At 36.7% G+C, this 24,468-nt stretch overlaps 1 protein-coding gene across 4 annotated transcripts in view; it reads left to right on the plus strand.

Annotated features, from left to right (window-relative positions):
• Nucleotides 1-24,468, plus strand: part of LOC131037683 (lysine-specific demethylase JMJ31) — a 159,848-nt gene that overhangs the window by 86,820 nt on the left and 48,560 nt on the right. For 3 of the 4 annotated variants that reach the window (XR_009104282.2, XM_057969866.2, XM_057969863.2), the window contains exons 11-14: nucleotides 12,116-12,260; nucleotides 12,359-12,900; nucleotides 20,881-20,996; nucleotides 21,186-21,279. Coding sequence is in view for 3 of the 4 variants with exons in the window: in XM_057969866.2 (XP_057825849.2) it covers nucleotides 12,116-12,260; nucleotides 12,359-12,900; nucleotides 20,881-20,996; nucleotides 21,186-21,279 (897 nt within the window). In the remaining variant the exon portion in view is untranslated. The remainder of the gene's footprint in view (nucleotides 1-12,115; nucleotides 12,261-12,358; nucleotides 12,901-20,880; nucleotides 20,997-21,185; nucleotides 21,280-24,468) is intronic. The other variant, XM_057969864.2, reaches the window with a different exon arrangement.

Genomic DNA, 24,468 nt, shown 5'->3' on the forward strand with positions numbered 1-24,468 from the left:
AGTTTCAAGTGGAAGACTTTTGGATGAATGTCCAGGATGATGTAGAGGTCAAAAGAAAGATGCATTCCAGATTACCCTTGGATCTCATCAGGAAATGCAAAATTTATAGAGTAGCCGATCAAGCCCAAGACAGTGGTAGATACCTCCAATCATCCTATGAGAAGGAAGATAAAGAAGTGAAGGTAGATTGGAATGAGCCCGAGGTTTTAGACTTAAGAGCTTTGATGGCTCCCGTTTTATCTTGCACTCGCAGATGGGTGGACGTACAACATCAAAAGTTGAAGGAGCAGAATGTATCCATGACATTCACCTTGGAAACAAGACCAGAAGAAGGAGAGGCAAGTGTGAGTGAGAATACTTCTCATTCCAAAGGTTCAAAGAGGAAAGAAGGACCTGAGAAGAGAGAGCCTTCCAAGAAGAAGCAGAAAATGAATCCTTATCGCCCACCAAGCACATCTTCTAGGCATGAAAAGGAAGCAAGCCAAGGAGAAGATCGGAGGCAGATAGTGTATGAAATTGATGAGTCTATGGAATCCATGGTACAAAATGATAAACAAGGAAAAGGACAGACACCTCAGCATTCATCGAGTCAATCTCCCCAGGTTGGTGCTAATGAGCAACAAGAAGAAAAGAATGATGATGAAGCAACATCTCCTTTCAGGGAAGATAGACCTTTGCCTAAAGAAATACAAGTAAGAGAAAGGAGATCTACCATTCCGGATTGGCTAAAAGAGAGGTTGACAAGGGTAGTTGTGGTTGAAGAGGAAGAACATGTATTTGACTTGGAAAGCCTCATAGGAAATTCTCATGAAGAACCAGAAAAGAAGAAGGCCACAAAGATGTCAAAGGTAATTAGAGATGAGACAGGCTCCAAGAAAGTGCAGATAGCTACACCAATGGTGGACAAGTATGAAGATGAGATTCTAGCAGAAGAATACGATCTGGAAACATTTGATCTTGGTCCACTTACCACTGTGCAAGCCATGGAAGAAGCAACCGATTCACTGAAAGCACTTAATGACAAACTCAAAGAAGAAATGGAAAAGGATAAGAAACTAGAAAAGGAGGTCAGTGCTTGGAGGAATTATTTTAGCCATCTTAACCAACCTTTGAGACGACAGGATCCAGCCATATCTCCTTTGCATGCACTTCCTCTTGAATCAATAAATGAGGCAGAAAGGGTAAAGAGCTTGGTCCAACTCATGAGTTCTTGGATTGATGAATCTTACAAGGTGGCCATGGAATTTGCAACAAGGATGATGAAGACGGTCCACCGTGCTATCCAAGTTCTTGAGATCATCCATAATCTATTGGTAACTGTGGATGCATTTGCTCACACTAGAGATGTTGTCATCCCGGTCTTGCAAGTGATAAGGACTCCAAGACAGATTCTAGTGCAAGAGAAGATAACGAGTGGAGAAGCCCATAGTCTTCTGCAGTGGTCAACTTTGCTCCAGATAAAGGAAGTTCTTTTCGAAGATATCAGTTCCAGGTGCAGCCAAGTTGAGGGAACTATCCACCCTATTCAAGACAAGGTATTTGAGGTATTGTGTACCATCCTTGGCAGAAGAATTGAGATTGAGACGGATGTGGACATCCAAGAATTGGAAGACAAGATCAAGATCATCTTTTGCAAAGAGGAGAACACGGTCACCAAGGAGCAGCGAAATCAGATGCATGCTACTATGTTCCTGATCGAGAAAACAAAAGAGGTGGAGCTTGGATGGGAGACAACTCTTCTCACTGCCTTTGATCAAGTCCTTCACTTGGAAGAACGAATGAAGAGTCTTCCTGAGGTTCCCATTGCTGAGATTGAGGCGGTCACGTCCAGATTCATTGAATATGCTAGAAAAGAGCATAGGAAGGGGAACAAAGTTCTAGATGAAAAGTTGTTATAAGATGATGTGGCAGCTTAATTCCTATTGGTCTGTCTCCTCGTTATTTGTGCCAATTTTTATTGGCTATGGATTGATAATGTTTATCTAAATGGGGACTTTTTTGTAACAAACCCTCATTAGGGTTTAGGTGTCAAAATCTCAGCCATCTATCGTCTTTTGATCCAGGCCGTTCATTGTATTTGAGGATGCTATATAAGCCCTCACTCATTTCATTTTGAAAGACTAGAAGGGTTAGAAAAGTTAGAGAGTTGGAGAGAAGCAAGTTTAATTTTGTTAGTAGCAAAGAATTGAGTAGTGAAGAGAGAAAGTTGAACAATTGTTGTTTATTTGGCTATGAGATCAATGAAATATTGAAGTTATGGTGTTTTGTTACAATCCTTGTGGCTATCTTCATGGTTGTTTATCTTCTTAAATCACTCTTAGTAGAAATATCATTTAGATTTTAAGTTTGAAGGACGAATGTTGTGCCTGATCTTTGATAAGACTCACATTCCAAACCACAAGGTCCTTACTAATGGTAAGAACGCCTTGTGTGGTCAATTGGAAACATTGAAATTGATTAAGAGTTCAATTATCATTAGAAGTATTGATATGTATCTCCCTGATAGTATCTATCTCCTTGGTGATTTGAAAATCATTGAATCCCCTTAGAAGAGCGCACCAATTCCAGTGAAGTTGTAATCCTTTGGCAATAATGAAATTGGTAGAATCTTATCAAGACCAGTCTTCATTAAGTCATTCTTAGGATTAGTTTAAGTATCTCTTCCTCGAAACCCTTATCTTTTGATCTTTTTTGAAAATCTGTTAGTATTAGGAAAATCCTGTTTCCTCATTTGGAAAGACGATAGCACGGACAAGCTTTCTTTGAAAGTACATAAGGCCCCTTGAAGAAACAACAAACACAATGATCATTGGTGCTTATCCGCGAGTAGAGATCCTACAAAGCAGAACCTTGAAGTCCTTCCGATTGATCCTTTTTTGCGATATCTTCAGCATTCAGAGACTTTACTCAAGAGAGGATATGATACCTCTGGGTATTTTATTCTGTGTTTGGTCGTGTACAAAATACACATCAACATGTCCCCTACTGGAAGGCTACCCGTTTCACAATAATTATTAAATATTATTATGTCTTAAAATAAGTTTTTGAGATTAGAAAACATCTAATTCCTCATAATACAATTAGTATTAATTATTTTAAGGGTTTGCCCTCAATTCTTCTCTAACCCTAACGGAGGATGATGGAATTATTGTGCTAGGGCGCTTGGAAACTATCTACAAGTAGGCTCCCTCAAGGTTTCAGGAGCACCTATTCATGCCCATGTCGGGACTCTCCGTCAAGGCTTCAGAAATATATGCGTTTACCCCATCTTTGGACTTACCCGTCTTGTGATAGAATTACTCCACCTCTCCCTACACAAACCAACCCATCCTCTTGCAGGCAATAGCGAACGATTAAAGTCTAGGCCATCAATATAATAGTCTTTCATGTACTATGAATGCCTTACACATTGCAGTCTATATTAATATTACTATTAAATTCTACATAATAACATTATTAGGCTTCATATATTAAGAATACATATTAAGAACATCCCCATGCATACCACCAAGAACAAGGATGCTACTGCCTGTAACTTAATAATAGTTTTGATCTGATCTGATCTAATAGATGGTGACGTCCCTTGATACTTTTGATTCCTTTCCTTTATATTTCTCAATTTGAGGGAGGAACACACCTTTTCATCATGTATGCCCTTTGGCAAGAGATACACCCTTTCACCATCAACACCCTTTGAAAGAGTGCAACTCTTCATTATTGATGCCCTTTGAAAGGGACACAACCTTTCACAATCAGATCTGCGCTTCTTATTAAATGAGATCTGTACTTCTTATTTAAATGAGATCTGCACTTCTGATTCCCAAATTATCCCCCGTTCAAATGAGTTTTCTTCTCCCTTTTATACTTCATATTTGGGGGTGCCACAACTTATCATTTCATGCCTTTTGACCATTCATTAACTTTAATAAAATTTTAATTATATTTTGATTTAGTTTTTATTTTGAATTTTTTATTTTATTTTTATCAATAATGTCTTTAGGTTTATTTATTTTTGTTTCCTCCTTGCCTAAAGACAAATAAGAGGTTGTTAATATGCGGGAACATGACATTATACTTGAAACTACTAGCCTCTATATTTGTGACCTTGCATTAGTGCGGGCATATGTGTTTTGCTCCTCATGGCAAGATGTGTGTGCACGCGTGTATAAAATAAGGTAGTTAAACTCCAATATTCCTTGCAAGGAACATAGTGACACCTAAGAACCAACTTAGTTGCAAGGAATATAGTGACACCTAAGAAAGGAGTTGAATAATTATCAACTTGAAATTTTAATAATTTCTACTAGAAGATCATTCAACTTAGCACAATGGTGATTTCTAAGTTGTGTATTCAAGTGCGGGTGTAGGTACGGGAACTGGAACTTGGTATGATGGTACAACAAATTTTATTTTTCCTTGGGTATGGGTACGGGAATCTATATATATATATTATAGTTCAAAATGAATAAATTATAAGTACACTGATACTCATAATTGCCAAAATATAGAATATTTAAATACCTCATTCATAATTTGCAAAAATGAAATTACTCTAGTCTCAAAATGTCATTACAGATTGGAAATTCAAATTACAATTGATATTTAATATTGAAAATACTGTTAAATGTGACAATCCAAATTTAAAACTTAAATCATGTCTAATCGCCAATTAGGTCTCATTATACTTTTATATCTCATAAATTGAATTTTACCAGCAGAGTGAACAAACTCCAGAGTGATGTATGATTAAACAGCAGCAAAATAAATCATATAATTCAATGAAACAAGCAAGAATGCAACCTATTATGAACAAATCATACAGGCCGAAACATCAAGTTATTGGGTTAACCCCATATTAGTTATTTTAAGTATAGAGGCATTAGATTTCTAGAGCAAATGAAATCGAAACCAGTTTGATAAAGTCCGATACTTTCTAAATGCTACACATAACTAGTTTTATCCATGTTTTGGAAGAATATCAAGGATAGATATTGCATAGGACACAAAGTTGTAAGGGAAACAATATGTCAAAAGAGATCACGTTGACACAAATGTAGACAACACTAATGTGTATTAATTGAATTTTAAGGCCTCTAAACTTATCTGTAATTAATATCCTTAATGATAAGCCAAAACCCTTCATGCATAAATGCTAAGTTACCATTCACTCAAAAAAACACATTAACGAAGGGGAACTTTTACAAACAATGCTATTACTGTTAGGAATCCGAGAAGAATGTGGTAGGAAGGCCACAAAATTAAAAAAGTGATAATTATATTAATACATGGGACGACCCCACAACGCAGCGGTTAGCTGCGAGCCTCCCACATTGGAGGTCTTGGGTTTGAGTCTGCTCGAGCCCGATGTGTCCCACACACAGGCAATGAAGAGATAAGGTGATGCCTGTGCGTAGAAGACAGGACAACACAAGGAGATATAAGGGTGTTAATGCCGAACAAATGCAAGGATGAGGCCCCTCAAAAATGTGGTCTCACTGGTTCATAACTCAAGTTAAAAGCAATTCGGCTTCGGCCCATTACCGATCAAAAAAAAATATTGATATTAATACATATTATATTGATATATTATTTTTATATTTCAATCATATTAATGTATTTTATTTTTTAATTTATTTTTATTGATTGGTGTATTTAAATTTTTTTTTTTTATATATAAATAGATATTGGATATAATTATTATAATTTATTTTACTATATATGTGTGTGTGTGTATGTGTGTGTTTGTTTTTGTATGGACTAACCCAACCCACAATTTTTTTTGTCCAAACACGTGAACCAAACCCTTGAACTCGAACTCGAGCCTGAACTGGAACCGGCAACTTAGATAATGATTCTATAGATCTGTTTCTGGTTCAGAAAACTCCTGGACAGTCAACATCCTTAGTGCTAGAGCAAGGGCGATTTGCCAAGAAAATAACAGCAGCTTCATATGACTTTAAAACCAGTCCCAATCACTTGCGAACCATGCCAAGAGACTAGGAGCCACTCTCCAAGGTGATAAACCTCCAAAAAACTAATCGCTTACCTCCAATATTTGTCATGCCAGCCCAAGGACTTGTTTGGCCAGCCAAGAAAGGGTCAACTCATCCAAGAAAAATCATACCTGCAGCAACATAGCCCCAAACATGTCCCAACTTGGTCTCCCAGGCAAGAGAACAAATCCAAGAAGGATTTGTAAATTTGTGAGCAATGACTATGCCTTCTCTTCAAGACAAGAGGGTTGGCCTTCCTTAGGCAAGAAAACAGCCCAGTCAAAATTCTCCTTGAAATCACATGCCAAACCACCAAAAGATCTTGGTATTTAAATTAGAAAACAATCCCAAAAATTTGAAATCAAAATGCCATGTAAATCCTCATTCTTTTTTTGAAACCTTGAATTCCAAAACTCCATGGAAATCAATGTGATTCTTATGTGAAATCCACCTAACCAGCTAGGATGGATCTTTCACCATCAATCAACTTTGGAAGAACTCATTGTTCACTCTGTTAGCATCTTGGTATGTGTGCAACTCCGAATGAATGAGAATGAGAGCCAAAAATGAGAACTTGGATTTAATTTGTTTTTAAATTGTTAAAAGGGCGTCCAACTTGGGGAACTGTTGTGACGTTTTCACACATTGCCCCATTGCAAATGGGGACCCTTGCTTTTTTGCTTTTTAGGGTTTGTTTTTTGGTCTTTTAGGGTTTTGTTAGTTAGCCTTTGCATTTTGAGTGCTGTCGGGGAGATCAATAGGATAGCAAGTCCGGCTTGAGTGATGTCCTGATCCTGAAATTTGGCTATGTCTGGAATGTCCTGATCCTGAAATTTGACTAAGTCTGGAAACTGAAAAACCTCAAAAAACTAGATTTTGCAATATAACTCCTGGAGGTCTGAAACCACTCTCAAACATCCTGAAAGTATATATGGAATATAACTTAAAGTATAAGAAATTATACTTAAATGTTATATTCCATTAAAATTGTCCTGATAGAGAGTTCGAAAAGTCAAATTTCGCTCCTGACCTTCACTGAGGTTCCAGAGCGAAAAGCGCTCCTGTCCCTCTCCAAGGGTCCAAGGCGAATCGCTCATGTCCCTCACCAAGGGTCGAGAGCGAAAAAGCTTAGTGGAGTCATTCCTGACCTTGTTTGGACAAATTGAGACATCAAAGGCATGAAGGAGGACGTAATCAGCCCATTGAAGATAGTTTTGAAAGTTAACAAGGCATAAATGAGCTCATAAAGGCCAGGGCGCTCCTGTCCCTCTCCAAGGGACCAGAGCGATTTTCCCTCAAGACAAATTTCTGGCAAAGGTAAAACAAGTTTCATGTTTGAGATGAATGAAGGGAGGCATAATCGGTCCATTGAAGATAATTTTGAAAATTAGCAAAACATAAGTGAGCTCATAATTGCCGAGGCGCTCCTGTCCCTCTCCAAGGGACCAGAGCGAAGTTATCAACATTCATTATTTTTGCCTTATTTTAGCAAATCGCACTAGATGCCAAGTTCGCTAAAAAGCTTCGAAATATTTTAAAATTTTTAATTAAATTGGCATTTAATGAAAATCGCATAGCATTTAATAATTAATTTTGAGCCTTGGAAAATCGTTTTTTTTTATTAATTGAGGCATTTCGAAATTAATTATTACTAATTTAAAAGTTTAAAAGAAGAGCGCTTGAGGTATCATTTTTTATTGCTTAATTAAGTCGGCCTCTTCCTTTTTTAATTTTATTTATTTTTTTTGCCTTTACTTGCAAGGTCGGCCTCATGGGTAAGTGGAAGGTGAGCGCTCTATATATTGGAGGTGTTTTTTCACAATTCAAATCATTCTTGCATTATCTCTCATGCGAACTTGAAGAGCAATTTGAGGAGGGCGAAATTCATCTTGAAGGCTATTGGAGAGGCGAATTTCTTGCTAGATTGGAGGATAATTTCCAGATTTTGAAGACATTTGAAGGCGAATTTCCAGACCTTGAAGAAGCTAAAGGTGGTGGAGTTGATGCTTGTGAAGACTAAAGGGAGCGCATTTTGCTAAAGGGAGTCTTGATCTACACTTTGCCTAGCAAAATTCATCTATTTTTACATCATTTTTTAGAATTAATTCCCAAGTGGAGGTATGGCGTAATCACCTTGGCACCATTTTTTTGAAGATTTAAATTTTGCTTTGAAAATCCTAAATTAGGAAATGATAACTCAAGATTTATCATAAAGTTTCCTAATTAAAATCTTGAATCTTCCTTTTAAAGTTTAATTTTTAGATTTCAAGATATATTACTAATTTTGAAATGTTGTGTAGGTGTCAAGATGGCGACTCCCAAGCTCGAAAGATCTACAAGTCGGAAGACTCTCCTCAAGGAAAATCAAGCCAGATCAAGGACGATCAAGCAAGGACAAGGACGACCTTCTTCGATCCAGCCTAGCATCGACAAGGACGGCCTTCTTTGGACTAACGTCATCAAGGGCGACTTCTCCAATCCAGTATTCCAAGGCGAGGTACATCAATCATCCTGCACATCAAGGACATAAGAAGTTAGAACAAGGGTTCGTTGAAGAAGCAGATAGTTCCAGATGAATTAATTAAAGCTAGCTTCTCAACAACATCAAGTTGAATATTTACCAAGTTACAAGTGTCATACGAGGTGGCATCCTAGTCATCACTTCTCCAGTCAGTGTGGTCCACCTCAGCATTTCCAGATTCAATGTACCTAACTCATGGAAGGTGGCACAAACTTCGATGTACCTACCTCAGCTATCCATTGGTGGAATTTTCTAGAGAGGACATGTGTCCAAGCAATACAATTTTATCATTGGTCAAGCATTAAATGTTATGTAATGGTTGTAACAAACCCTAATTAGGGTTTTCATTGTTGAATCTTGGCCATTGATCTCGAATTGATCTCAGCCATCAAATTGTATTGAGGGCACTATATAAGCCCTGGCATTTCATTTGTAAAGGCATTAGCAATAGTTAGAATATAGTTGAAAGTAGTTAGAAGATAGATAGAGAGTAGTTAGCTAGTTGATAGAATAGCAATTAAAGTAGAGTAGAGAGAGAAGGCAAAGATTGTTGCCAAGATGTTGTTGTAAAAGACTTGTGACTTCATTGAAGAAATGGTGAAATTTATGGGTCGATTCGACAATTTGCATGGTCTTCATACTTCTCATATTTGATTTCATGTTATTAGATGAGTGGAAGAAATGTGCTTGATTGATGGTGGAATTCGTATATCCATACTACTAGCAGTTTGTTGATTGCAGACTTGCCTTGCGTAGTCAACTGGAATCATTCAGCTTAAGCTTAACTGCAATTGTCGCTTCTTCATTGATATGCATCAACCTGATGGTGTCTATGCCTGCAGTGATGATTTGAACATCATAAAGCTTTCCTTCGAAGATCGCACTAGCCTTGTGGAGATGGTCCTGCGATGTCAAAACAAGACTTAGTTAGAGTTTCATCAAAGATCATTCATTGCTCTTACATTCTTAGTGTTAGGATTAGATCCTTTCCTCGCCCCCGTCTTTTTTCCTTTTTTCAAGTCCAAGTTAGTAAGATCCTGTGTTCCAGCAATATTCAAAGCAAATCAGAAGTTCAGGCATCAAGTGTAAGTCCCCATGTGATTCCAGCAAATCACATCATACCACAGAGAGTTTATCCACACGTAGAGACCCTACATACAAGAACCTTGGAGTCATCCTGATTGATCCTTTTTCGCGATATCTTCAGCAATCAGAGGCTTTATTCAAGAGAGGATAAGGTACCCTTCGGTATTTTATTCTGTGTTTGATTGTGTACAAAATACACGTCAACAGGAACATAACATCACTTTATAAAATTAAGACACTAAAGTGAATAATATAACGTTACTTTATAGTTTAGTGCAATAATTAAAATAATCCAAATCAACTTGTAGAAAGCCCAGCCAAGTCACCAAAAACTAAAACTGATCTGGTGTGACGTAGTTGAAGTTGGAGAATGAAGTTGGGTGCCGAAACGGGATCTTACTAAAAATAGTGGTGTCCTCCAAGAATTGTGGAGAATAACCTAGAAGACCAAAACAGTACAAAGAGCATTGCCACCAACTAGAATACCTATTAACACCCACACAACTGTTAGAAGCCAAGAAAATTGAATCTGAGCTCTTGAAGAATGGTGTAGTTTCCTAAACACCACCAATAAGCCTACGGGAACCCAAGAATAGGCTTATAGGAAACAACAACTAACTAGGTCCGTGAAGGGGATATTACATTCAAAACAATTGGAAAGGTCACTCTCATCACCCTTGGAGATTTTAGGGGCATTGGCCCTCATAGCTACGATACTCTTTAGATAACTTGTGTCAAAACACAATATGTGCCTACTTGCATAAAAAAATGTTCTTGCTTGCACTTAAGAATGTGTGTCTACTCACACAAAAGCCTTGGCCAGAACAATCCTAGGTGTACTCTATACCTAGAGTTCTACACATTGTGCCTCCTCCAATGCCCATAACCCACCAAACCACCTTCTTCCTTGAGTGATCTACATGTCCCTTTCCAAGTCTTACATAAATGCTTTATATAAGCCTTAAAGGGTGGTTTTCAAACCATCACATCCTTTTATAATGGTTGTCTTTAATTATTTATTAATAAATACAAGCATTCCTCCCTTTTAAAAGAGTTTTCATAAATATTCTGCATTAATCTCTATTTCAACCAAAGGATCATATTATCCTTTATTTTTCTATCTCCCTTTAATTCTTTCATAACTTTTTTTTTACTTTGGGGAAAAAGTTTCTTAACTTGGGGTTGTCCTATAGATAAACAACCACTATTGGAGACTTATTGACAAGCCAATCATGAGAAAAAGAATGTACATTTGCAGAGGGAGCACATTGCAATTGATTTGGAACTTCTTGTGCATTTTTTGTCTCAAAAATATTAGTCATAATGCTATTTTTAGTAGTAGTACTCCAACCTCCTGCCAGAGCTTGAACATGTGTAGTACATACTACATAGTACATACACTTTTCCTTTTTGGTATAATAGGAGCCCTAGTCATAGTCATTGGCATAGAACTTCTATCAGGAACATTTGTCTTAAATTGTCGATTTTGAGATATTGTAGGAGGCGGATTGGTAGAATTCAAGTTAATCCTGTTTTCACCCTTTGTACTCGTAAAATTTGTGAAAGACATGGCCTTTTGGATGTTGGTGGGAATTTTTTTTATAATCTGCATCATGGTGTGAATATCATCTTGTATTGGGCTTTGTGATTTTCTCACATGAACTTAGCAATTACAAAAGGTCTATGTAGTGGTAGGATTGACATTAAGGGCAAGGGAGCTTTCTTTATTTCCTGAAACATATATATACATTTTGGGTTGCAGTAAAAGCCTTTTTCATAGGTCCTTTCTATCTCAAATTTTTAAATGGCTGGAGCAATGTTTGAAATCTTTTCTATCCCAAATCTGTATAACAGGCTGTTTCTGTGCCTTTGGGGCTTGACTTATGGAAACCATGTTATGTTTTAGATTTTTGATCTGTTTTGGTGTTTTTGTATTGATTATATGTTCTTTCTACCCATTTCTCACAGTTTTTTGTTTGGAATTTGTTATCTATCTTATCTTGTCCCCAGAAGTTTATCCTTTTAAATATTTGTGGTGTAGTATCGAGATGCTTCCACTACTTTAGAATGCTTCCTCCATAATTTATTTACTTCGGCATGCGTACTGAAGGCATATAGTGTGTCATGCACTTGATTTGAACTTGTACTTGACAGTTCAAATGTTGATTTCTGTTCATAGGACTTCCTCTCACATAAGATGTTTTATCTAGTGTCTAGATGAATTGTAAATATGTCATCCTAGGTCATGAGACATCTATGTTTGATTCAATTATTTACAAAGCATATTTAAAATCTTGAAGTAAGTTTGCAGACTTAATTCTTTCTCTTGGTTGGTGATTTGCTGATGGATTGTCTTCTACAGTAAACACTACTAAATGTTCTCTTAGATAACTAGATGCTTATGTGGAACTAAATGCTAGCCATTTTTTGTGTGTACGCCTTTGATATGGGTTCTTTTTTGCAAATAAAGTCATTGCTAAATCATCCTTTTAACAAACGTGTTCAAATAGGGCAGGAGCGAATGACAGCAGAAGTATCAGTTATTGAACATAAAAAAGAAGAAACAGATAAAATAAATCACAACTGTTCAGCCAATTCTGATGTAGAAGAGTTGAAGGATAATTTTTTTGCGGGACCTACTCTTTCTCCACGATTTACAGGTTTGAGCAGCTTTGATGAATACAACCTTAAGGAAAAGTTGTTTCTGTTGTTCAATATGGTAATGAAAAATGTGCTTCTGATGTGCTTTCTTGTTCAGAAGACTGCTTCACAAGAGGGATGAGATCTATGAAACATGAGCAGTCACCCAATGAGTTGGGAAATTCCTTACAAGAAACAGAAACCGGAAGGTCAACAGTAGCTGTTTGTTCTGTGGATACAAGTATACATACTGCTATTCCACAGGAGATAAGTGGCAGTGTTGGCAAGGAGCAAAATTGTGACACCATGGCTTGCCAGTCAGGAGACCTGAAACCTTGTTATTTGAGTCCAACTTCCAGTGGATGCAATCTTCATGGGGTTGAGTTTAAAAATAACTATGTCCTGCAGAAATTGAACTCTTTTGAGTCACACCTACTCAATACTCTTATTTCATACGTGCATGAAAAAATAGACTCTTCATCTATCAAAATGGCAGATCAGACTCTTGATCAGAAAGAAAGTAGTGCATCTGAGTTTGTGCGCTTTCATTCTGTGTCAGAGTGCTTTCACAAGAATTATTCTTCAGGAGATGATATAATTGCCAACATACTGGGCCATCTGAAACCCGCAACGCTTCAGAAATTACTTCTTGTGATGGTGGTAAGATGTTCTCTCTGATTTCTTATTTTTTAAGCTCATTGTATTTTCTAATCCATTTGTTATTATATCTTCTTTTAAGAAAGTAATGAAGAAAAACACACTGCATTCAATCCTAGGATTGAGATTCGACAGTATATAAATAAAAATGATACTTCTAGATTACAAACTAGATCAAAAAATGGATTTATAGTGGTCTAAATAAATAAAAATTGATAATGAAAAAGAGAAAGTGATATGGCTTACCTACGAGGGAATTATTTTTGTCTAGGTTGCAAGAAAGTGGGGAATGATGATATTACAGGTGAAGCTGGGAAGCCAGATGTACCAAAGCTGAAAATGAAAGAAACTAGACTATTATCTTCCATTCTTTTTTCATGGTTTTCTCTCATTATTTATATCCTCTGTCATTATTGTCCACCTTTTTCAATTTCATGTGTGTGTGTGTATTCATATATATACATACAGTTCTAATCCAATTTTATTCTTATAATGTGTGATATAATACAGCCAAATTTCCATCTGTTGTTTTGAAGTTAATATTTATTGTTTACATGCCATCACAAAGGGGTTTGATTGGTCCGATTGGATGGTACAGTATATCAGACTTTTCTGGGGCCCCAGATTCTAACACTAACAGTAACCTTCTTGGCATTGCACGGGCTCCTGAGGAACAACATTGACACTTTATACAAATCTTGAAGTTAGCACTTCTGCTTTCTCAAACCATTATGTATCCCAAACAAGTATAAGAAGTATCTGTAAAACTTCAAGAAACAAGTACCACCTGTAGATGCCTGCATCACATATTTGTGATGGATAAGCTCAATAAAAAGAGCATGACAGTGTAACTGGCTACATTAATCAAAACTTATGTGAATTTTAGCAAATTCACATCCGATTACATTGGCTCAGCCAGGACTTAAGGTTCAAACAGTAAAGACTTGTCGATCCTTGGCCAGCTTAACTTCTATGGACTGTTCCCTTATCAATACCTGTATGCAATGAAAAAATACCAAGATCCTTGCAAATAATACAAGCTTTAAAGAAGACTAGAAAAGCTCGGGATGAAGAATGAGCATTGTCAAACCACATGTGGATAAGAATGAGAGAAGAGCTGAATCAAATTGAAAAGAATGAAACTCGGGATAAGAATGTGATTGACACTAGGTGGGTTTTTTAGGAATAAGCTGATTGAAAATGGTCAAGTGATAAGAAACAAAGCAAGGTTGGTTTGTAAGGGCTATGCACAAGTTGAAGGTATTGATTTTGAAGAAACCTTTGCTCTTTCTGCAAGATTAGAACCTATTAGAATGTTTTTGGCATTCGCTTGTTTCAATAACTTTAAAGCCTATGAAATGGATGTTAAGTCAGTCTTTCTCAATGACAATCTAGAGGAAGAGGTATACATTGAGCAGCCAAAAGGGTGTTCCTATCATCAAAATATGAGGATTATGTGTGGAAGTTGAAGAAAACACTTTACAAGATTAAGCAAGCCCTTAGAGCTTGGTATTCAAGGTTTGACAAATATCTACAAAAACAAGGCTTCAAAAGAGAAATGGCTGATGGTAATCTCTACATCAAGATTGGAGGTGAACATCAGTTGATTGTTGTGGTTTATGTAGATGACATCATTTTTGGAGACAATAGTAACAAAATGTGCCAAGAGTTTGCATAAGAATGCAAAAGGAGTTTTAAATGTCTATTCTTGGTGTGTTATCATTCTTTCTTGGTTTGCAAATTTCTCAATTTGATAAAGGCACATTTATCTCACAAACCAAGTACATCAAGGAGATGTTGAAGCCATTCAGGATGAAAGATTGTAAATAGTTAGCACACCCATGGTTACAAGCTATAAATTAAGCAAATATGATGAATCTTTTGAAGAAAATTAGACAATGTACAGGTCAATGATTGGGAGCCTACTATATGTGACAACATCAAGACCATAGATTACGCAAGCAATAGGCATGGTGGCATGTTTTCAAGAAGCACCAAAATAAACTCATTTGCAAGTAGTCAAAAGAATATTTAAATATCTAAAGGGCACTTTGGACTTTGGTTTGTGGTATCTAAGAGGTAAATATTTCACTCTAGGAGCATAAAGAGATGCAAATCGGGCAAGTGGTGTTGATGATAGGAAAAGTACAAATGGAGGAGCATTCTTTCTTGGGAATAATCATGTGTCTTGGCTAAGCAAGAAACAACCTTTAGTTTCTTTATCTACAATGGAGGCCGAATACATAGTAACAACATCATGTTTCATAAAAGTTCTTTGGATGAAGTAGACATTGACATACATGAAGGTAGAATATGATCATCCAATTTCAATACTTCGTGACAACACCAGTGCAATCAATATTTCAAAGAATTCAATTATGCACTCTAGGACAAAGCATATTTCTATCAAGTATCATTTCCTAAGGGAATTGGTAGTTGCCATCATGTCAAGTTGGAGTACATTGCCACAAAAGAATAGGTGGTGGATATTTTCACGAAGCCCCTTACTAAAGAGATTTTTGAATATCTTAGGTAGAAATTGGGAGTGATATCTCTCTGATCTAGTCACTAAATTCTTAAGGAAAATCACAGATTTAGGGTGAGCTAATTATTGCATTATCTTTCAGCTTCATGGAGAAGACAACTCAAAGATAGATCAACTGATGAACATTCTTTGTGAGAATAATGAGCATCCCTTTGTCATTGATGTTAAAGGGGGAGAGTTACAGAAAGGGAGAGTATTACAACAAGGGGGGGAATTATATTCTTTTTGCACTCTCAAATTATTTCTTTGTAAGGTTGCCATCAATGACAAAGGGGGAGATTGTTGGAAATATTGTTGTCATTGATGCAAAGGAGATATTTTTTGAAGAGGAAAGAGCATTTATTGGCTGGATGACCCATGAGATATTTTGTCTTGATTATAAGTTATTTTATTTGCAAATGTAGGCTGACCTCTATGATGATTTTATTCTATTTTTGTGCCCATGATTGCTGGTGCATCTCATCTAATTTTGATGCCCAATTCTGAAGTTGTTCAAAATTAAATGTAATATTGTTTGAGGGCTATTTGTAATGGGCCAACCCTCTTGGGGAAAATAAAATAAATTTATTGTTTTCAAATCAGGCCGACCCACTTTGAAGGATCGCCTCTCTTGGGTAAAGAGGCATAAGGATGGTATAAATGTAATGTCCCCATTTTGAAGAAGAATTAATTAATTAATTTAATTAATAAAGTTGTCCAAATTATTGATATATTTTATGGATAGCTCGATTAATTATTTTAATGAATAATATTAAGTAAATTATTTATAAAGTTATCAAATAAATTAAAATTAAAAGATGACTTTATATTTAATTAATTTAGTAAAGTGACTAATTAAATATCATTTCATAAAGTCACTTCTAGAAGCTTCTGGATGTTGGAGTAAAAAAGTATTAAAGGAGATCAAGATGAAGCTTCAAAGCATATTGGATTTTGATTTTGATTTTGATTGGGTTTTGTAGAACCGAGAGGTGTCTGCAGACTTGGGTCTTTGGGAACGAGAACTCCCATAGATTGCATAACTGAGGGAGTGGAAGACCCTCCGAGGGGTTGCAGCTGAGAGTGGAAGATACGCAATCTTCCATATTGAGCATATTGAATTGCTACATTTCCATGGTGGATGGGGTTTATGATATTTTCAGATTTGTCAGATTGAATCCCATTGTATATCGATTTTTGATTGGAAAGAGAAGTTGATCTTATTGGAGGAGTATTGGTGGTAAATTTGTAAGCTTGGAAAGGATAGGCGATTCTTCTTGCGACAATTTGAGGGTGTAACAAGGAGGGATCAGCACCATATCAAGTCTGAAGCAAAAATCGTTGCAGTCAGCCTATACCCTTGACTTTTCTCGTAGCCCATCCATTTGGCATCGAATCTCATCTATAAGGTCAGCACCATACTTGTGAAGGAAGGGCAAACCTTTTTAGAGAGGAGTTTGAGGCCTAGCAGCTGATATTTTATTTATGATCAGATCTTCTATGGACAGCAGGGGTGATTTTGGAAACACCTCATTTTGATAATTAAGTTGGCTCAACGAACAAGATATTGATTGCTTCTTCATCCCTGCATCAAGGCGTCTTTAACAGGTTCATTTTGGTGTTGTCTTTCAATGAGTATTTGATGATATTTATGTATGCAATCATGGCTGTCTTGTACTCAGAAAATTATGAGTCAACAATAAGTTGAGCTTGGGACATTGTGTTATCATTGTAAGGACTTATTGAAACCTCCTTTTGAATGAAAGAAAAGAAAATAAGGTTGCATTCATATGTCATGCTTGTTTGAGGACTCAGGCCAACTGTTTGTTAAAATGACAGCAAGCTGTTGGCGTATATTAGTGTGTCTAAAGTAGCATAGAACTCTATATTTTTGGTATCAAATGCATCTTTGTGATTGTCCAATTCATTAGGAGTTATTCATTGTTGATTATTCATGAGAAGTAAGTGTTTGAAGACCTCCTTATCAAACTGAAAATTCTGAGACACTCTGTCGGCATAACAAATTTCAGAACAGTATAACACACAGTTTGGACAGTAAAATATTCCTTGTTCTCTGCCATTTTAGTACAGGGCATATTTCAATAAAATATGTGTGGAGGAAAAGTAGGGCACACAATTAATGTAATATCATTCCTATTCAAGCAGATTTTGAAGAAGAAAATATATGTGAAGAAGTTGCAAGAATATGTTATGGAGACTCAAATGATCATCATCCATTGATGTAGCAACATACAAGAAGGCAAAAATTTTCTCATTTGGAGGTTGGTGCCTCTCAATAGAAGATATTGGTGTCTCTTGCTAAGTTGGTGGTTAGTAGTGGGGATTGGTGTTTCCAGTGGATTGGTGCCTACAAAGATTTGTAAGAGAGTTTTATTTTTCTATGGCTGGATTTGGACAGTGGATCCAATTAGTCCTTTGTGGTTTTCTTTTGAAAGGGTTTCCACATAAATCTTGTGTTCCCTAGTTTTTAGATCTTATGTGATTGCTCTATTGTGGTTTTTGAGTTTTAATAAGTAAAAGATTGTCTTATATTGAATTTTAAAATTTGAATTATTCTACACAGGCCAACTTGAAAGATTGACTTGTTTTAATTTTTTAATGTTTTTATTCTCTTTTTGGAGCCAACCTAGTCCTAAACTCCACCTTGGCGGGATTAAGGGGTATAAGTATGAGGTCTAGTGCTTCACTTTCTACAACACCATTCACCACTTTCAATTCATTTAACTTTGCTCTACTATGCGAATCAAAACTGCACCTTCTTAGGCGGGATTTTAGTGCTGTTGAGGACAATGATAGGCACACTTTCTAGGAGTGAAAAGACAAAGAGCTGAGTGCATTGAAGGTTCTCTTAAGGACAACATCAAGGGCAGGTTTAAGGCATGTATAAGGACTAATAAAGGCGCTATTAAGGGGTGTAGAGGGATTGAGTTGAGCGCAATTTCAAGAGTGAAGAGGGACTGATTGAACTGAGCTATTCCAAGGTGCATAAGGACTGATGCAAGGTGGGATTAAGGTGGTGAGAGGGACTATGGAACTAGCATGAAGAGTGGTTTTGGAGGGGTGATAAGGACTAGATGGAGGTGCTGATCCACATCTAGCATGGACAAAAGAAAGGGCACAAATCTAAGGTGTGGATGGACAATGCAAGAGGCTGGGCGCTAATCCCCATTGGAGAGGGACAAAAGGCTAGGTGGGTTTGAAGTGTTATCAAGGACAAGCATGAATGCATGTGAAAGATGGACAAGGACAAAAATACTTTAAGTGCAAGTGAGATTGATAAGTGCCAGGGCATACTTTCTTGTTGCTCATGGACTCAATGGCTTGAATTGAGGGTGAAAGGATTGCTGAGTGGCTTTCATGGTTGACAAGGACTAGATGAAGGGCTCATTTGAGGCATAGTGAAGGACAACCTAGGGTGGGATTCCTACCCAAGCTAGGACAAGTCTAGAGCACAAATCAGGTGTATGCATTGACTAAGGACAATGCAAGAAAGAAATTCCCTACTTGTCAAGGGCAAAAATGGGCGCACTTAGCATGAGGACAAGGACTAAGATGAATGCTTGAAAATTTTGCTAAGGGAAATCCCCAAATCGGCTAAGGATTCAATCAAGGATTTTAACATTTTTATACTTGAACCTTAGTTTTTTTAGTTACCAATTTTGAATTTTCCATATTTTAGGCTAGGATTTTCGAAAAATCTTCGTTATTCCCCATCCCATCAAGGTCAGAAAATCCGACCTTGACAAGGAATTTCCCTTGTCTAGGCATTACGTCTTTAAATATTTCATCGGTCATCAATACTTAGCAGTTTTCAAACATCAATCCTCATGACGACTAGTCTTGACAACTTTTGCAACATTTTTTTCGCAATTTTGACAACTATGACAACATTTGGCAACATTAACAAATCTTTGACAACTTTTCGCAATTTTCAAAATCTCACCCTTAATTAACAATCTTGACGCTTCACCATGGATTTTGGACCTGAAACTTGAATCCCTGAATTGATTGCACACCTTAAAGATAAGACATTTCACTGTAACTCATTTCATGGATTATTCAACCCTCACCCCTTGACCTAACAAGACAAAAACACTTCTCACAAGCAAAGGTTAAAGGACTAAAACCTATTGCCAAGCTAAGACAACTAAGCAAAAATGACTAAGCTAAGGAGCGAAAAAGTGGGTGTCCTCATTTGTAATGGGGTGATGTGTGAAAACATCACAATAGTATCAAAGGCAATTGCTTATTTCCTCAACTAGAAAATGGATATTGGAAGGAAGGTCCATTTTTAAGTAGCATCCATTCTTCTTTTCTGCAAAAGTTGGTTTGACCACAGTTTTCTATGTGAGAACATGGAGAAATGTATGAAAATCCTCTCTTGATGGAGATAGATTTTCTCACAAATATATCTCTTTGAAACTTGAGGTTTGAGAGAGGAGGAAGCCATGGGAACTAAGTGGACTACTAGGATTATGTCCATACATCTAGTAGTGTGGTAAGGCAGAATGTGAAAGAGAAAGCTGGATATATATGATTCAAAAAAGAAAAGCCAACATTCCAGGGCGATTCTCTATGCTCAAGCATCCAGATGATTTACCGTTATAGTATGTAAGTAGAATTGTTCAATTTGAAGTTGTACTTGTGTCAGAATTGATTGATCAGTCATCAAGTGTGAGCATGCAATCAAATTGGAGGAAACCTTAGGCAGATCTGCAGTTTCCAAGTACAGTCTGTTAGTGCTGAAAATGTACTGTCAGGTTGTTCAATCTCTGCCAATACTTCTATTATGTTGTTTTCCATTGAGGAAGGCCAAGATGGTAAATGAGAGGTACATTAGACATTTTGCACTGCCAGAGGGTGATATTTCTGAGTTAGATATTTTGTTTGCTCTTGCAATTATCAGTAATCTAGCATGACATATTCTAAGTTCTTTAATTAGTCTGGGAAAATCTGGACATCATCTTGAATCCCCAGGTGAGTTGGATGGCCCTAATAACTTCTCAAGTGATGCAGAAAAAAACTTGGATCTTACTGGAGGCATGGAGGTTTGGAATTCGCATAGATTTCCTTCAGTTAGTTGCAGAAGTTATTTATCTGGTGTCAAGGTGTTTACAGTTAAAAGATGATTGCTAGCAACTGGGTTAACCCAATCTCAAACCAGCCCAAACCTAATCGTATAACATTTTCAAAATCAAATTAATTCACCATATAAAGGTTGAAAGCTTAGTTTTGGCAGTCAATTGTTAGATATCAAGTTTCTCATCTTTCAAATTCACTTCTATACTTAGGACTCATTATTCAGTGTAAATTATTATTCATGAGGATTCCAATTTATATATGTGACAGCACAATATGAAAATATCTAGATTCAGTTATATACTATTTTAGTAGCCATTCTGCAAATGGAGATTGATTTATTGGTTTTCTTTAAACAGAACCAGTTTCCTAGAACACTAGAAGCGCTCATCATTCATGGGCTTTCACCTAAAGCTGCAGAAATCTTGACACAAAAATTTGATGAAATGGACAAGGAAGCTGCAAAAGATGAACAGTATGTTATAGATTTGATTTAATACTGCCAGTCACTGAATTTAAAAGCTTCTTTGAATTACTTGTGGCTTAAAGGGAGTGAAATCACAATGCACCTTTCAGATAATTGTAACAGATTTCAATTTCTCATGCATCAATATAAATTAGAACATTAAACACAATTAAATGTCTCCATTTCATTTTTCTGCAGGGAAGAGTTTTACAGGTTATTTTACAGTGTCTTTGATGATCACCATGCAGCTATGGAAGTTATTTTAAATGGAAAGGAGTCCTTTGCATTTCTAGTATGATACTGGTTCTTCACTTTGTGCTTATTGTATTAGTCTATTTGGATTTTATCATATATCATAATTTTTAATTACGATCAAGTCTGAAGGGTATATTTAAGTCTCTTGATATGTACCTTGGTAATCCACAGTGAATATTTATAAATAAGTTAATAATAAAGGGCCGCCATACTAACTAATATGAGGAAGAGAAGCAATGTAACTTTGATAGAGCAATGTTCATGATTCCTTTCCCATTTGATAATTCACTATGAATCATATTTATCGCGAAACTGCTACCACACCTTTAGCCAACTCTGCTCATAATAATACTATACCATGTAGGCTAATACCTTAATTATGTAGGTGACTGCCATATGATCACACTAGATACATAACATCTTAGATTCAATTGTCAAAAGACATATTCTCTGGTGAAGCCATTCAAGGCAGAGCAAAAGTACATAGAAAAAAAGTTTCTTTCATTTCGTGTATTGCACTTCTGCACTAACAATCCTTTTCTTGCTGTAGTTAATATCATATGAGAAAGTGATTCTTCTTTATGAGCTGAATCTAGACTGTGTAAATCTCTTGAATGAAGCTCTTATGTGTTTGTTTGCATAGCTTTCTAGATTTCTGGTTTTATATAAATTTCTATCATCTCTATTTTCTACATTATTAGGTCGCTTTTCATTTGGAACTGTTAATCTTAACAGTTGGATTGGACAATTTTCCTACTCTTGCTAGTTGCATTAGCTTCCTAGATATATGTGGCAATCCTTTTGCTAGGTTGAAAAAATCATATGCATATTGATCTATAAACTCTTATTGTAGAATTTAGAAACAAATCATTGCAAATGAAAGTTCAAACAGCTTATAAACTTGCCCTGTGTTTCGGAACAAGATAGAGCGGAGATGGGGGGATGCGTTTTGGGGATAGGAATAGGGGGGAGCCATTTTTTAGGGGATGGCTATTAAAATATAGAAAATTTCAAATATTCATACAAGTCATGCACGATGACAAAGAGACTATGCAAAGACAAAGGGGCAATGTATTTTCTATATTTAAAATATAGAAAATTTCAAATATTCGAACTTTTCTTTTTGTCAAAATGTAAAAGCCTTGTCTAGTCCCATCCCTGCATCCTCGGGACGTTTTAGGGATGGGAACAACCCTATTTTGGCTGAGAATGCATCCCCAAGTAACATAGCTTAGAAAAGGATTTATTGTCTTCAAAAAAGAAATAAATGAACAATTGACAACCCCCAGATTTTTATCCTTGAAACTATTGGGGGTGGAGGAAAAACTAGTCTTCTGGTGGTAGCAATTTGCCTTGCTACCTTCACGAAATTGGAAAGAGAGTATTACAAGAAGTGGGAAATCTCTTCCATTTTTAGTTTAGAGAAATCTTCCTATTAGTTATATTTTACTTATATTGTAGTTGTCAAGATCAATTTCTTTTTATGGGTTCTATGGTACTTACTCTTGATAATTGTTGACGGATGGAAGTTCTTGGCAACCGTCAGCTAGTTTATATACTCTTATTGTACTTGTGAAGGGGGACCACATGTTATGAGCATTCCTTGAATTGTAGTTGTATAAGTGCATATGAATGAACTAATTTGAGATATCTTTATGTAATTATTGGTATGAATTCCTTATAGTTATTGATATTCTTCTATTCTGTTTACTTGGTTATATTCAAGGCAAATTGAATTAGGCAGTAAACACTGTTTCTCCCAATTATGAATAGAACTGAAACATTCAATAGTTCTCATAATTCTCCAACTTATGGACATGCCTTTGATGCTTGCATAGATGGCTCTGTATAGATTTCTAATGATAATGAAGTTCTCCTGGGCCTAAGAAGAATTTTGACCATCACCAAAAGTTGTATCAATGGACTCTTGCAATCATGCTATAGTCCAGACACTTATGCAATCGTGGTAATTACTTGTGTTTTCTATCTCTACAACACAGTCCAACACTCGTCATTGCACTTGAGTTCAGTATTCTGTTCAACTTTTCTTGTTCTAATACATTTTTCATATCCATTTGGATCACACCTTCCTTCTGAGCAAGGCTTTTGGTCCCACAAAAGCTTAGTGAGACATAAGTGGGGAAAGAGTTCTCCAATTGCTTAATTGGAATATTGTTTACTCCCAAAGGGAACTAGTTTATATCACGCAGAGTAAATAGTAAATAACATTCACATCATACAATACATATCATAAGAACACACACACAAGAATATGGCAAAAAAGATGCATCCTTTATTCCAGAATGTAATGTGTGCAATCAATAATAATGGTTTCCATGACAACCATGAAGTACATATAGTACTTGGCAGTTGGTTAAGATGACCAATCATCAGCAACTACCAACAACTACTCGGAAACAAATGTCATTACATAGCCAATTATTACTTATCAAAACATTATTTATTTACTATGGCAAAATTGTCAACTACATCATCCCCCCACCCCCCTCCAAAAAAAAAGAAGTCATTTTCCATACAACGGAAAAAAAAATTGGGGCTAGACACAACAAAACTGAAGCAACTACTATTGGGAGAGATGAGAGGATGTCCCTAGAAGTAGAGAAGAGGACAGGGTGGATGGCTAAGGGTGTTGTTGCAATCGCTAGAGGCATTGATTGGTCACCAACTCCCACTCACGAGATGCCTTGACCATAGATGTTGCTTCCATCAATATCTTATTCATCTTCTCTAACGCTATCTTTCTCCCCCAATTGTGTTGTCAAGTGAGTGATCTACTCATCTCTGTCTGCCAATTGTGTGTTCTTTTCTGCCATCTATCGATCCTTCTCAGCCAACTCCTACTCATGCCTTGCTACGATCTTCTCAAGAGAGGTAACTCGAGAGTGCTCTCGAGCTAATTGGTCTGTGGCTTTTTGTGCTTGCTCAGTGAGGACTTAATGAGCGTGTTCCGCTTGGGGGAGGGCCTGCGTCCGTTTTGTCAAAACTTGAGTGGCTGACTACTAGCCGATGGTGGGTAAGGAACAATAACGTAAAGGTCGGTTCCATGCCATAGAGTGCTCTGAGTACACAACCATGGCGACCTATTGTTGGTCATTGAGGAATCCACACAGTTCGTATCGCCTGTGTTTCCATCTTGTGCCACGAGAGGGTCATGGCCAATATCTAGTCCCTAGCAATGTCTCCCACTCTACCAAGAAAAGTGGCC

This window comes from Cryptomeria japonica, chromosome 10 (assembly GCF_030272615.1).
Source record: "Cryptomeria japonica chromosome 10, Sugi_1.0, whole genome shotgun sequence".
NCBI classification, from domain to species: Eukaryota; Viridiplantae; Streptophyta; class Pinopsida; order Cupressales; family Cupressaceae; genus Cryptomeria; species Cryptomeria japonica.